Source organism: Vulpes lagopus, chromosome 23 (assembly GCF_018345385.1).
Source record: "Vulpes lagopus strain Blue_001 chromosome 23, ASM1834538v1, whole genome shotgun sequence".
NCBI classification, from domain to species: Eukaryota; Metazoa; Chordata; class Mammalia; order Carnivora; family Canidae; genus Vulpes; species Vulpes lagopus.
Genome location: NC_054846.1, coordinates 12,871,370 through 12,885,908, shown reverse-complemented (window position 1 = coordinate 12,885,908; position 14,539 = coordinate 12,871,370). Strand labels below are relative to the sequence as shown.

General features: G+C 40.3%; 1 protein-coding gene across 1 annotated transcript in view; it reads left to right on the top strand.

Moving 5' to 3' along the window:
- The window catches only part of TMEM131L (transmembrane 131 like), a 161,843-nt gene that overhangs the window by 99,974 nt on the left and 47,330 nt on the right, over positions 1–14,539 (top strand). The window contains exons 8-11 of the mRNA XM_041738377.1: positions 9,991–10,068; positions 10,264–10,417; positions 11,985–12,043; positions 12,353–12,461. Of these exons, the coding sequence (XP_041594311.1) occupies positions 9,991–10,068; positions 10,264–10,417; positions 11,985–12,043; positions 12,353–12,461 (400 nt within the window). The remainder of the gene's footprint in view (positions 1–9,990; positions 10,069–10,263; positions 10,418–11,984; positions 12,044–12,352; positions 12,462–14,539) is intronic.

Here is a 14,539-nt window from a genome sequence, read left to right as displayed (position 1 = left end):
GTCCCATATCAAATTATCTTGGCTTGTGAGTTAACATTAAAACAATTTGAAGCCCTCCCCAATTTCTTATTTTTTTGGTCTTAGCCCGAGAAGTTGTCCATGCCTGAGTGAGCTGGGGAGCTAAGAGGCTGGCTCTCACTAGAGTGTGTGTGGCTTCCCCAAATTACATTGGCTTAATATTAAGTAACTTGGGGCACCTGACTGGCTCAGTTGGTCGAGCATGAGACTTTTGATCTTGGGATTGTGAGTTCGAGGCCCACGTTGGATATAGAGATTACTTAAAAATTAAAAAAAAGGGATCCCTGGGTGGCGCAGCGGTTTGGCGCCTGCCTTTGGCCCAGGGCGCGATCCTGGAGACCCGGGATCGAATCCCACATCGGGCTCCTGGTGCATGGAGCCTGCTTCTCCCTCTGCCTGTATCTCTGCCTCTCTCTCTCTCTCTCACTGTGTGCCTATCATAAATAAATAAAAATTAAAAAAAAATCATTCCCTCTTTAAAAAAAAATAAAAAAATCTTTAAAAAAGTATCAAGTCTTTCTTGAGCTTTGCTTGAGTCCAGAATCTTAAGACATACAAGAATATCTGATAATCAACCTTACATCTACTGGATTTGGAAAACATGCTTCCCATCTCAGCCCTCAAGGGACTAATTCTAAGCAGAATTGTTCCCATACTTAAAAAGAGGGATGGAGGATGCAGAGTATCACCTTGGTTTTGGCTTTAGTTTATGCCAGTTGTTTTGATTCCAAGACCTTTGCATTTAAAATCAATGGGGAGAGATCGCCTGTCTGGGAGGCTGACTTGAGACCTCAGTGACTTGGTGAAACACCACCTGTACTTACCGGCTCCTCTCAGGAAGTAGCCCGTGAGGCCCTGTGGTCTTCCCTCTGAGTTAGCAGAGTTAGTACTTCGTGGTGGTGGCAGCCCAGGCACAGATATGTCTTTGTTCTCCTTTCCTTCACGGAGCCTTTGTTTCTGGCATTCCTGTGCTGAATGATGTGGACATCCTGTTGGAGATGGAGCGGCTGCAGTGCCTGGGCAGGGGCATATGGGGATCTGTGCACACACTGGTTTCCATGGCCTCTTACAGTAGACTCACTGAAGCTTCTAGAACCTGCTTCTGAGAGAAGGCTTTTGCCTTTTAGTGTGCCCCCCCCCTTTTTTTTTTTTAAGATTTTATTTATTTATTCATGATAGACATAGAGAGAGAGAGAGAGAGAGAGGCAGAGACACAGGAGAAGGGAAAGAAGCAGGCTCCATGCTGGGAGCCCGACGTGGGACTCCTGGATCACCCAGGCCAAAGGCAGGTGCTAAAACGATGAGCCACCCAGGGATTCCCCTCCCCCCCCCTCAAGTGGAGGATTGTTCTTAGCAGATTTTTGGAGGGGAGCTGCTATTGACCTTTCTGGAGCTTATGGCCTGGTGGGGAGAGCACCTTGGCTGTGAGCCGCTCACAGTCTCCTTCGGGTTGTGAGAGGGGGGTTGTGAGTGTGCCCCCCTTTCTCTGCAGTCAAGGGTTATGCCTCCAGGATGTGCTTGTCTTTTCCTGTCCCCTCTTCCTCTTGGGAAGACTCAGTTGAGTTTCTAGCTATTTAACCAGCTTTTTTTTTTTTTTTTTGGTCTTTTTATTTCTCTAACATCTGTAAAGCTGCTACTTTTTTTGGGAATTAAGTCGTTCCTTTTTCTTTTTGATCTAGATTATATATATATATATATATATTTTCTCTCTCTCTCTCTCTCTCTCTCTCTCTCTCTCTCTCGATGTTCCTCTAGATATTTTCTGGTGAGTTCTCCTAAAGGGAGAGAGATAAAATCAATAAGTTACGGGTCTGCTGACAGCATCTGTTGTTCTAACAAATCTTCTCTTCCCTGGGTTGGAGAGTCTTCCACAGGAGATGCTCTCCTATCATGCCAACATCTAAATCAGGCCTGGGGTCAGTCTTTCTTGATTTTCTTGCCTGGTTCCCCTTTAATGGGTTTCCTCTTTTTACTGTGCCCTCTCTTAGACTGAGTCCTACTTCTGTAAACTTCTCAGACATGTTCTCCCAGGGCATGGGCATTAACTGTGTTTCTACCTAATACTTTCAGAGCATTCTGCTCTGACTTTCCTGTCTCCTGCCCCTGTGAACCTGTCCAGGTCTTCTTTCGTAACCCTGGGTATAGCTGTCTCAGTCCTCAGTTGGCTCTTACTAGGGGTTCTGCACCTGGCTTTAGAAGTGCTTGCCTTCGTAACTCCTATTACCGAATCCTGGTTCCTTCCTGGGGAACAATTCCCATCTGCTGTGGTCTTGCTTTTCTTCCATTTTTTTAAAGCTCCAGTGAGCACAAAGATCTGTCTCCTTCATTTCAGTTTGCTACCAGGCTTTCTCCATCTCTGTGTCTGTTGGACCTTTGAGGTCTTGTTTTCTCATTCGAATTTTGTCTAGTTCTCTAAGAGATTAGTCTTTCTCTCTTTTTAAAAATATTTTATTTATTCATGAGAGACAGGGAGACATAGGCAGAGGGAGAAGCAGGCTCTCTGCAGGGAGCCCGCTAAGGAACTTGATCCCAGGATCCTGGGATCATGACCTGAGCCAAAGGCAGATGCTCAACCACTGAGCTACCCAGGTGCCCCGAGTTAGTCTTTCTCTTTTTTTTAATTAAAAAAAATTTTTTTAAGTCTTTCTCTTAGGGGGAATCCTGTCTTCCTCCTGCTTCATCAATCTGCCTTTTTTTGTTTTGTTTTCTCTTCATCTTGCTCTGATAGGAAAACTAAACCATGTTTCCCTAACCTTTTAGCACCCCTTTGATGTCCAGAGTGGACTGGATTGTTCCAAGGACAGACCTTCATGGTTGCCTTCTTTGTGCCTGCAATAATTGTGTCACATTGCTTCTCGGACTCCACCCAAGATGAGAGCATATCTCTGTCTTCTACCCTTATTGCTTCTTTATTTATAAAATCTGCCATCCATCTGTGAATCTGTCATTTTGGATCTTGAGCATCTAAAGCAGCAGTTGGCATTTAAGGGATTAATAAATCTAGAGCCAGTGAGTTGGGGAGGAACTTTTGAGTCTATGGGCCAGCCCACGTGAATTGAAGCTAGACCCTTTCATAGTTCCAACTCTTAGCCATGAAGATAATGTATGAAAAAGGAACAGAATTCAGAGCAACTTGTCTGTACTGTCTGCCTGGAGGTGGACCCAACAGTCTGTTCACAATCTGACTATAAAAGCAACTGGTGCACTGGAAGTTCTCTCTATTGTGGGGGGAGCTCTGTGACACCTTCTGCTCTTCCTTTTTCCTTCTCTCCTTTCCTTTCTTTTCCTAGTGGTAAAGTATATCATAAACTACTATTTTAAGTGTGAGTTGAGTGGCATGAAATACATTCATCCTGTTGTGGAACTGTCACCATCGTCCATTCCAGAACTTTTTCATCCTCCCTAACTGAAACTCTTATACATACTATATAGCAGCTCCCCATTAATCTCTCCTCTCAGTCCCCCATGACCACTACTCTGCTTTCTGGTACTATGAATTTGACTATTTTAGGCACCCTCACATAATTGGAATCACAGAATGTTTGCCCTTTTGTGTCTGGCTTATTCCACTCTGATACAGCTTTTCAGGGTTTCTCTGTGTTGTTGTATATGTGTCAGAACTTCCTTCTCTTTTAAGACCAAATAACACTTCATTGCATAGATACACCATGTTTTGTTTATTCATTCGTCCTTGGATGAATTTTGGCTTTTGGTTTCTGCTTTTGACTGCTGTACACAATGCTGCTGTAAATTTGGGTGTACAAATATCTGTTCGAATCCCTCCTGTCATTTTTTTTTCAAAGATTTTATTTATTTATTCATGAGAGACAGAGAAAGAGACAGAGAAGAAGCAGGCTCCATGCAGAAAGTCTGATGTGGGACTGGATCCCGGGACTCCAGGATCACGCCCTGGGCCAAAGGCAGGCTCCAAACCACTGAGCCACCCAGGGATCCCCCCTCCTGTCACTTTGAAGTAGAGTTGGTGGATCATACAGTAATTCCATGTTTGATTTTTTTTAAGGAATCGCCATACTGTTTCCACCACATCATCCTTTCTTCTATAGCCATAGCTGATCTTTGCCATGGCTACACCTGTTTAACTAAAAGCTATGCCCACATTGCTCAAGGTCAAGCTACAAAGGCCTGCATCACAAAGGCTGAACTTTTGTTGAGCCTGGACCCACGGTCAAGGCCTGAGCTAGGCCTTCAGGACCCACTTGTCATTTGCTTAAGGCCAGCAGCATCCAATTGTATAAAAATAGCTGCTTTGCCTTTGGATCAAGCCACCATATGCTGCATGATTTACTAAGGTGAAAATCCCACAAGGCTCTCCTGAAACTGCCAGTCCAGTTTGTAATAGTTAAAAGCCAGCTCCCCAAGTGCAAAAGCCAGAGTGTTGCACAATACAGGCCACTGTCACTGGGTTCAACGAAAAGTCTCAGTATCTAAGTGTTAACTTGTTCTCCAAATTGCTTTTTGTCTGTCTTTCAGGGTTTTTTGGCACATTTCAGGAGGGTGGAAGGTTGTGGGCAATAAATGGCTCTTCTCTCCTCTTTTGGGTTCTGAATCCAAAGTGAAATAAGACGAAAAGAATTTGAAGTGTTTAAGAAAAAAACAAAACAAAACAGCCCTCTTCTCTTAGAAACCAAAGGAGCATGGAAGAGGAGTTTCCCCTCTTAAAACTTTTGATGTGGGTTTTCCCAGAAGCATTTAAGTTATTTCTTGTGGAATTTTATTAATTTAATGCATTAATTGTGAATGAATAAGTAAAAACAATAACGCTCCCTTTTGAAGGTCTACTCTGCCTTGTGCTTGTCGTCTGTATCTCATTTAGGGCTTCTAACTGGCTGTGAACTCACTCACTGTCTTATTGAAGAGGAAACTGAGTCTTAGGCAGGGTATGAGATGTCCCTAAGCTTTTGTGGCTGGAGTTTCATCTTGAATTTAGTTTATGGCAAAGCTTTTTCTAAAAAAGATGCGCATAAGAGAAAGTGCAAAAACGTGTGTTTTTTAATCCCTCTTCCCTTAAAACAGAAAAATTAATTTCAACCATTTCCTAGGATTTTACAAATATTTTAGTGAGGGGCCTGGCAATGTGGGTGAATTTTGTTTCCGTGGCTAAATATCTGAGGATTAGCACAGCAGTGGGGAGGGCTGAAGCACAGCCGCTGTTTAAGGGTGAAAGCAACCCCACAGTGCTGACTAATAACTCAGCTGAGCCCCTCTGTTGTGCAGGAAACACTAAATTAGGAGTTTGGTTATAGAGCATAGCCATTGTGTGGAAGGGACCCAAGAAAGTGCCTGTGTTATGCAAAATCACTTGCTGTGTAGATTCTATTGTACGTAGCACTGTATATGTGGGCTACTGACTGGAATACTGAAAATTGTGGAGGAGGAGAAAAATAGGACCTAATATTGGGATTTATCTATAATTCTTTCATATTTCACAAGCTGTATTCCTTAAATACAAGGTTTCTGTGTGTGGTCATTACTGTGAACATCATAATTTCAAGGCTCTTGATCATTCTGTCTGGATTAATATATTATAGATTCTTATATACTTTTGTTAGGAGATTGGTTTATTCTTGTTAGTAAAAGTCCTCTAAAGTGACAGGACTTGAAAGTCTCTCATTTTGTTTCCTCTTTACTTGTACATCATCACCCCAAATAACACTCTGCCCTGGCTTGGTGTGCAAAGACCAGCTTCTTAGCAGGTACAGAACTAGGTGATTTCTTCTCTTTTAGCTCCAGTTAACTAGACATATAACATAAAACCAAGGGAATATAAGCCATTACAAAAGGTTGGTTTGTTTTTTAAACACTGCCATTTCCTTGACTATGGCATTATCTCTTGGTATGGTTTTCTAATGCATGTTCCCCATGGTGAAGAACTTCCCAGCTTTTAAATTCAGGAGAAGTAGACTTGGTCTGTTCTGATTTACTTAGAAAAAAAAGTACTGACTTGTGTTAAAAGATCTGCTTTTTTTTTTTTCCTTGTTTCTCCACTAGCTAACTTTAAGATCTTTGATAAGTCATTTAACCCCTCCAAACTACATTTCTCCCCATCTTCTACAAGTGAATAATACCATATACTTTACATGGAAACTACCAAGAAATTATTTGATTTTTTTTACCTGTAAAATTTATGAACTAATTTGTTAAAGTGATTTGGGGGATTTGAAAAGTAGAGAAGTTGGTTTCTATTTTCCTTTTATAATCTGCCCAGGCACACTCTTGGATAAGGGGATGTCCTACCGTCACAACAAATGTGCTCAGCTGGGGCCCTTTCAGAGAGAATTTAATCCCAGTATGTGTGCAATTGCCCCAGGGAGCACATGTTTTGGTTATGGTTTACTTTCCTAAGTCAAGATTACAGTAGTTTTGGTTTTTTTTTTTTGATAAAGACATGAACGTTTAAATTGCTCTTTGAGAAAAATTGGCCCGCTTCAAGGACACTTTGGAGGTGCTGGAACTCCCCCTTGTGGGACTCTGAAGTGTTCTACAACAAATGAAACAATATAATTTATTTTTGTTACACTTCCAGCTAAGAGAGGAATCTTACTTAAAATGGTAAATTATAGAGTCATCGATCCAGAAACTTACCAAGAATGACAACCTACTGGGCTTTATAGTACATCAGGTGACTGTGCAAATTGGATTGTTTAATTGTTTTCAAAAATTATAGTTTTGAAGTTATAACATTGTCAACATTTGAAGAAATATTTTAGGTAAGAGAATTACCTTGTGTGGTTAAGGCCTACAGTTAAAATGCTATAACTTTTCAAAAAATATAAATACATATGTTGAAAACGTGTTGATAGGTGGTTTTCTTTAAACTTTTTTTTTTAAGTTTACATCAGAAGTACATGCCAAGTGCAAGATTTTGATATATTCTTTTACTTTATAGCCATTGTTTATTATTTTTAGTTTCTTGTCCATTTCAAGATTGCCTTTTTACTTATTTTTAAGATTTTATTTATTTATTTATGAGAGGCACAGAGAGAGAGAGGCAGAGACATAGGCAGAGGGAGAAGCAGGCTCCCCACAAGGATCCCGATGTGGGGCTGGATCCTGGATCCTGAGATCATGCCCTGAGCGGAAGGTAGATGCTCAACTGCTGAGCCACCCAGGCATCCCTCAAGCTTGCTTTTTTCAAGCAAGCTGTCTATTGCTGTGTGCCCACTTCTTGTCATTCACTAATTGCATATTGAATTAGGTGGTAGGCATTGTGGTAAAAGCATCAAACAAGGTGCTTACAATCTTCTGGCGAAGACAGACCTTGAGCCAGGGTGTTATTATACCGAGGAGTGTTAAGGAAGGTCAGGGAAAAGGTGCTGTCGGTGTAAGTAGTGGACAGTTACCCTAGCTGTGGTGTCAGGGAAAGCCTTGGTGAAGGGGGTGTTTAATCTGGATGTGAAGGTTTAGCTAGGTAGAGGAAGGATGGATTTCGGGGTGTGAGTTCACAGCAAAAGATTAAGTTCGGAGGTTGAAGGCAAAACAGAGCAGAAAGTAGGCCAGTGAGGCTGGAGGATAAATAAGGAGGTGGAGACTAGGCAGGTGCCTGAGTTTTGAAGCTACAGTAAAGGATTTGGTTTTTGAAGAGTTCTAAGCAACTAGTGGCATTGCCTGATTTGCGTATTTGTAAACTCACTCTTGTTGCAGTGTGGAGACTGGAATGGAGAGGGCATAGGTAGAGACAGGGAGACTAGCCTACCTGTCCCCTTCCTCCGTCTCCTATCTTCAACAAGGGCAAGCATCCCTAAACTTTTTCTCTAAAGGCCCTGAGAGTAAATTTTGGCTTTGCAGGCCATGCACTCTCTGTTGCAAGTACTCATCCTGGCAGTTATAGCATGAAAGCAGTCATCGACAGTACACAAAGGAATGAACATGGCTGGGTCCCAATAAAACTTTATTTACAAACACAAGCAGTTAGCTAGATTTGCCCTTGGGCATAGTTTGCTGACTCCTGATCTCCAGGGTATTAGGAATGAAGAGAAGTGCATGGATTTAAGGGCCACTAAGGTGGGGTTAGTATAATTTGGTTATGGGTTTGTTTGAGAAGGGTGAGGAGGTGGAGTGAAGTTGGTATGCAGGCCTCAGCCATAAATAACTATATCAGTGATGGTGCCAGGGCAACATGCACAGCAAAGGTAGCTGTCTTGACAAGTGTGAGCATTCAGGAGGATGCCTGGCCATCGGCTGGACATGGGTGGGTGTAGAGGTCTGAGCTGGAGAAAGTAGTGCAGGCAGTGTCAGTGTGTCACAGAGCTTCCATAGAGAGAGAGTGAAGAGGGCAAAAGACAGAATCCAGAGTAACTAACATCTTGAGAGGACAGGGGGAAGAGCCACAAAGGAGGAACCAAAGAGGAAGGAGAAAGAACCAAGAGAAGCTATGTAATGTCAGCGTTAAATTGGCAGAAGAGTTGGGCAAAATGAAAAGTGTCTATTGGACTTGGATATGAGGAGGTCATTTATAACTTGGGTTAAAGCAATTTCAGAGAGTAGTAGGCTTTTTCTTGTTATGACTTTGATGGTGGAACTTGTTTACAGGAAGACAAATTCAGAAATCTAGTTCTTCTTTAAGATTTTACCTCTAGGGTTGCCTGGGTGACCTAGTGGTTGAGCATCTGCCTTTGACTCAGGTCATGATCCCAAGATCCTGGGATCGAGTCCCATATTGAGCTCCCTGCACGGAGCCTGCTTCTCCCTCTGCTTATGTCTCTGCCTCTCTCTGTGCGTCTCTCATGAATAAATAAATAAAATCTTTAAAAAAATATATTTTACATTCAGTTTACAAATGGTATTAAGTCTAGCAGATAGTAGCAATTACTTTTTAGGAGAGCCTTTGGTTAATATTTGGTCCCATTTACAAGCTTAGTTAAGCTTAACTATCTTTACTGAATTTTAAAATGCTTTATATTACATTGCAGTTTTGGTACTTTAGTTGTTGAATGCAGTGGTTAAAAAAAATTTTTTTTAAACATAATGTACTTAGGTAATTCTTAATAAATCTAACAAATTAAATACCATCATGTTGGTTCTACTTAATACTAAATCTTCCTGGAGTGAATAAATGCTTACCAACAATTAAGTCAGCCAAGGATTTGGGGAATGCCTTCTTACCTTACTGAGATTTCTTGGAGTCCTGACTATGGCTGCCAAGCCAAGTGCCTTTTTATTTTATAATCACTATGCCAGACACATCAAACTGGACGAAAAAGGAACTCTCCCAGCTTTGGTTGTTTGAATTTACATGCCTCACTACCTGACTTCCCTGTGCCTTCACTATCTATGCGCTGCCCGCCCCCCCAAGCCCCCCACCCTCCTATCCAAATGGCTGTATTCCTGGATTAGAATTTTCATTTCCTCCTCTTAAAGCTATGTCGGTTCTCATCTCATGTGGCTGTTAAGATCTTTGTACTTGACACAATTCTGCATTCTTTTCATTTACTTTGGTCTCTTGCATCTGTAGCTCTTTCACATATTAAAAATGATTATGACAACCAGTGGCGTTTTAGACTGTCTTACTGTTTTGTCACAGCTTCTAATGTCATTCTACTAATGGAAGGCAGACATAAAAACAAGTTAATTGGCTATTACTGGGTAAAGCTACTTTGAAATGAAAGACTCCTATGTTGAAACAAAGTTCAAAAAGTATAAGAAATGCCAAACTACAGTATCCTGTGTATATTTAGAACATATTTATCTCCTTATTGCCATAATAGGAATTTTCATGTTGCCCAAGGGAGAGTTTATGATTTCCATTAGAATGTAAGCTCAGTGACACATTTTTTGTCTTATTCATGCTTATTTCCAGCTGCTAGAATAATATGCAGCATTTAGCAGATAGTTCAGTATTTATTAAATGAATAAATGAATGTCCTGAATAAATGATAGATTGTTCACTATGAATATGAGGTTGAACTTTTTGCCTCTTGTAAGGTTTTTTCCCCCTTTTTTTCCTTCTTTTAGGCAGAAACCACTAATACTAGCCTCTTGCAAGTACAACTGGAATGCAGTTTACGTAATAAAGTGTGTCAGCAGTTAAAGGTAAAATAAAAAATTCATTGTTTTTATCTTTCCTACTTCTTGGCTTGGAAATAAAGAATAAGGTGACACATTCTGTTTTCAGAAATACACATGCCCTTACCATAAGTGCTTTTCTTTTTTTAAAATTTGAAGTCACAAAGTTTGGATGATTTTTTTGTTGTTGTTTTTCCTGTTTCTCCATCCCTCTAATCTCAGAGTTGTTATATGGAATCTGACGATGTTTTACGGCTACAAATGAGCATAATTGTAACCATGGAAAACTCCTCAAAAGAATTTGAAGAAAACACACAAGATTTGTTAGATCATCTTTCTATTATTTATGTAGCTACAGATAAATCTGAGACCTCAGGTAACGTGTAATCTTTCAAAATTTTTATTAAAATATGTTTTGATTAACATACATCATCATTCTCGTGGCATTTACATATTGATTGTATCATTGCAATGCAAGACAAAGAGCCTTTGATTTCATCATTAAGAGATTGAAACAGTAACTAGTTCTCAATCTACAGCTGCTAGTAAGGCTGTATTATTTTAGAGTAAATTAAGAGTGACTGCAAACCATTCTGAGTTCCCTTAGGATTAATTTTTCTTGGGATCCTGGAGAGAAACAAGTTAAATGGGCACAACAATCTAATATAAATATCCACAAAGTATTTTAAGTCTCATATCTCTTGTTCTATTGTTACTGGTTTGCAGAAGCTCAGTTAAATCATGCTGCTTTGTGTTTTTTAATAGTTGATTGGGTGCCGGTTGTTCCTGGATGCCTGCCTGACAAGTTAGGATAGTGTGAACTCTAATGTCCATTTCTATGAATTTTGTCTTTGAAAATGTGTGTCCTATGTACCAGAAATTACCTAGTTCATCAATTTAAGTTTCTTTTTTTTTTTAAAGATTTATTTATTTATTCATTCACAGAGAGCGAGAGAGAGGCAGAGATACAGGCAGAGGGAGAAGCAGGCTCCATGCAGAAAGCCCGATGTGGGACTCGATCCTGGGTCTCCAGGATTACACCCCGGGCTGCAGGCGGCACTAAACCGCTGCACCACCAGGGCTGCCCTCAATTTAAGTTTCTAAGAACTTTTGTAGGCAACACTTATTATATGGTCCATGACACTTATAACATGGGGTTTGCTATTATCCATTGGTTAGCAAGACTGTTCTGGTATATATGTATATTTATATGTACACATATGTACATGAAAATGCACATATACACACTCATATATATGCATATACATATACACACACACACACACAGCCTATACATATTTGGAGAAAGATTTGGTAGCAAAACATAATTTTATTTGGCAGTCTTAACAGTTGGTCAGACATCATTTACTTTCCATTCCTTAGAATTGATTGTAGTAGTAATGGTTCAGCAAGAGAGCTGTCCTGTCCTTGGGTTCATAGTTTTGGTGATTCACAGAATGGCCAGGTAGACAACAATGTAGAGAAGACCTCTGTCCCACAGGGAGCTCTTTTGGTGAAGGTTAAAAGGAAGGCTATGTTTTAAGATCCCAGGGTTTTGTTTTTCCAAAAATATGATCATCTAAATAAGGAAATGAGGGGTTGTCTAATCAACAGGAGGACACAGCTTTCTTTAAAGCTGTCCAATTGGTTAGTTTCATCCAGAAGAGTTAATAGTACGACCCTAGACTCAGAGTTTCTCCACTGGTGGTTCATCATCCTTGAGGGATCCTATATTGGAAGGTCAATCTTTTTGTATGGATCTTTTTTCTTTTGTCTTATAAGAATATCCAACAGAAAATAGCTCCCAGCTTCAATTGTAGTGTTGAAAATCAAGTCACATTTTGTATAGAAATATGTGATGTGGTATTTTAACTACTATATTAAGGTGTGAGAATGAGATGGTTCTTTGTTTTTAATCTCATTGCTCTGATTCTTTTGGACAGATGATTCGGCAGTAAATATGTATATATTACATTCAGGAAACAGCCTTATTTGGATACAGGTAATTGTAAATGCTTACATTAAATTTTAAACTGACAAGTATGCGTTTAATTACAGAACATGAGGATTTTTCAGGAACAGATACAAAAACACTGTCTCAATTCTCTTTTGCTTTAATTTACACTCCTTTTCCCTTGCTTGAACCCATATTAGGATGAAGGGTGTCAGCACCCCCTTCATACTGTTACAGACACATATGCTGGGCAGTTGCTTGTATGCCAGTCTGAGCTATTTGGTTCTTTTAACAGAGTTGATTCAAATTGGATAAATACCCCTCTGAAAATACTAATGTGGATTTTTTTTTTGGTAGGACGTACATCATTTCTCACAGAGAGATGCTCTGTCTCTGCAGTTTGAACCAGTACTCCTACCTACTTCTACAACAAACTTTACAAAAATCGCCTCTTTCACTTGCAAAGGTACAGATTTAAAAAATATTGGAGACTGTCTATTTTCGTTATCTAGTTATGATAGCAATTCCTTCTGTGAAATGCCTTAGAACTGCAGAGGCAGCAAAGTTTTCAGAAAGTGAATGGGTTTGATTGTAGTACTGCAGCCTTAGTAGTTAACTACTAAGAGACAGAATGACAAAAAAAGAGATTGTTGATGCCACTTCTACCACACGTAGGATTTTGCATTTAAAGCTTAACTGAGTTGGTGATTTGAAGGAGCAAGATGCAAATGTATTTGGTGGAGATGCTCTCTTTTTAGAGAGCTCTGCTGCCCAGGTGGTGTTTCTTGGTGCACAATGCTATGCAGATCTAGTGAATATAAACCCAGTCCTCATTTTAGGTTCTTATTTACGGTAGAGTTCTGTAAAGAAATGCAAATGACTCTATATATATGAAAACATGACCTGCCTCACTTGTATTTCAAGAAATCTTAGTTAAAGCAACAAGTGAGATATAATTTTTTACTTAGATCAATAAGGATAAAAACATTGTTAGTATTCTGTGTTGGTAATGATTAGGAAAAAAACCCCAGATATTTTTGACAAGAGTATAAACCAATGCAGGCTTTTTTGGAGGGAAAATTGACAATCGCTGAAAATTTAAAATGCACATATATGCTCTTTGATCCTTAATTCTATGTCAAGTACTATCTATGGATATACTCATATATGCATGCAAAAAAGAAATGTGCACTGTTGGTGATAACAGAACAATGTAAACCTCCATTGATAGGAGGAGCCTGGTTAAATTGTAGCGCATTTACAGGTGGGTGTGCCCTGCAGCTTTTTGGAGGCGTATGTACAGCAGTGTGTGTGTGTATACTTGGTATTTTTATTTTGTTTTATTTGTATTATTCATGAGAGACACAGAGAGAGAGGCAGACACATAGGCAGAGGGAGAAGCAGGCTCTACGCAGGGAGCCTGATGTGGAACTTGATCCCAGGACTCGATCCCAGGACTCTAGGATCATGTCCTGAGCCGAAAGGCAGACGCTGAGCCACCCAGGCATCCCCACTTGGTATTTTTTAAAGTGTGTTTATATGCTTGTGTATGTGTAGAGCGCTGGATAGATGTTTCAGAATCTGCTAGCAGTTGTTTAAGATAATTGGGAATTTGGGTGAACAGTAGACTCTATTTTCACATTTTTGTTAGCACTTGAATATTTTTTGGAGCCATATATGTAGCTTAAGGGGGAAAAAAAAGACTAGAAGACTCTGGGTAGCTTAGTCAGGTAACCATCTGCTTTAGGCTCGGGTCATGATCCTCAGGTCCTGGGACTGAGCTGGAGTAGGGGGTAGGGGGAGGGTCCCTGCTTAGTGGGGAGTCTGCTTCTACCACTTCCCCCCCCCCCGCCCCCCCTCCCCGCCTGCTTTCTCTTGCCATCTCTCTTTCTCTCAAGTAAATAAATAAAATCTAAAAATTAAAAAAAAAAAGGCTTGAGTGTTAGTATCAGAGTTAGGAATTTAATACCAGTGCCTTAATGTTACGACCAAGCTCAAGGAAAGCTTAAAAGTGTTGTTTTGATAATTCACAGTGTTTTGGAATACATTGTGCTTTCACTGTGAAGCTCCTTCTTGCTATTTTGGATGTCTTCCTTTCTTGCTCATGCCTCCACATGCTCCTCTTCACCCCACCCAGTTGAGCGTCATTTTTCACTTTTGTCATTCCTGGCAGTACTAAAGACTTTCCTCTTATATATGGTGAATGCAGATCTTTGTAAAGAGAAGCCATAAAATGTTCATTCTCTTTTTCCCCCCCCAAAAGAAGAAATGAGAGGGTGGTTTTAAAAAGGGGTAGATGGGGATGAGAGACTCCTGACTCTGGGAAACAAAGGGCTGCAGAAGGGGAGGTGAGTGGGGGAATGGGGTAACTGGGTGACAGGAACTAAGGAGGGCACATGATGGGATGAGCGCTGGGTGTTATACTATATGTTGGCACATTGAATTTAAATAAAAAAATTTAAAAGAGGGGTGGTTGGGGGCTGGTAGACATGGTGTTCTGGGTGATTAGCAACAAGGCAGCAGAGAAAAAGATGGGAGTGTTTG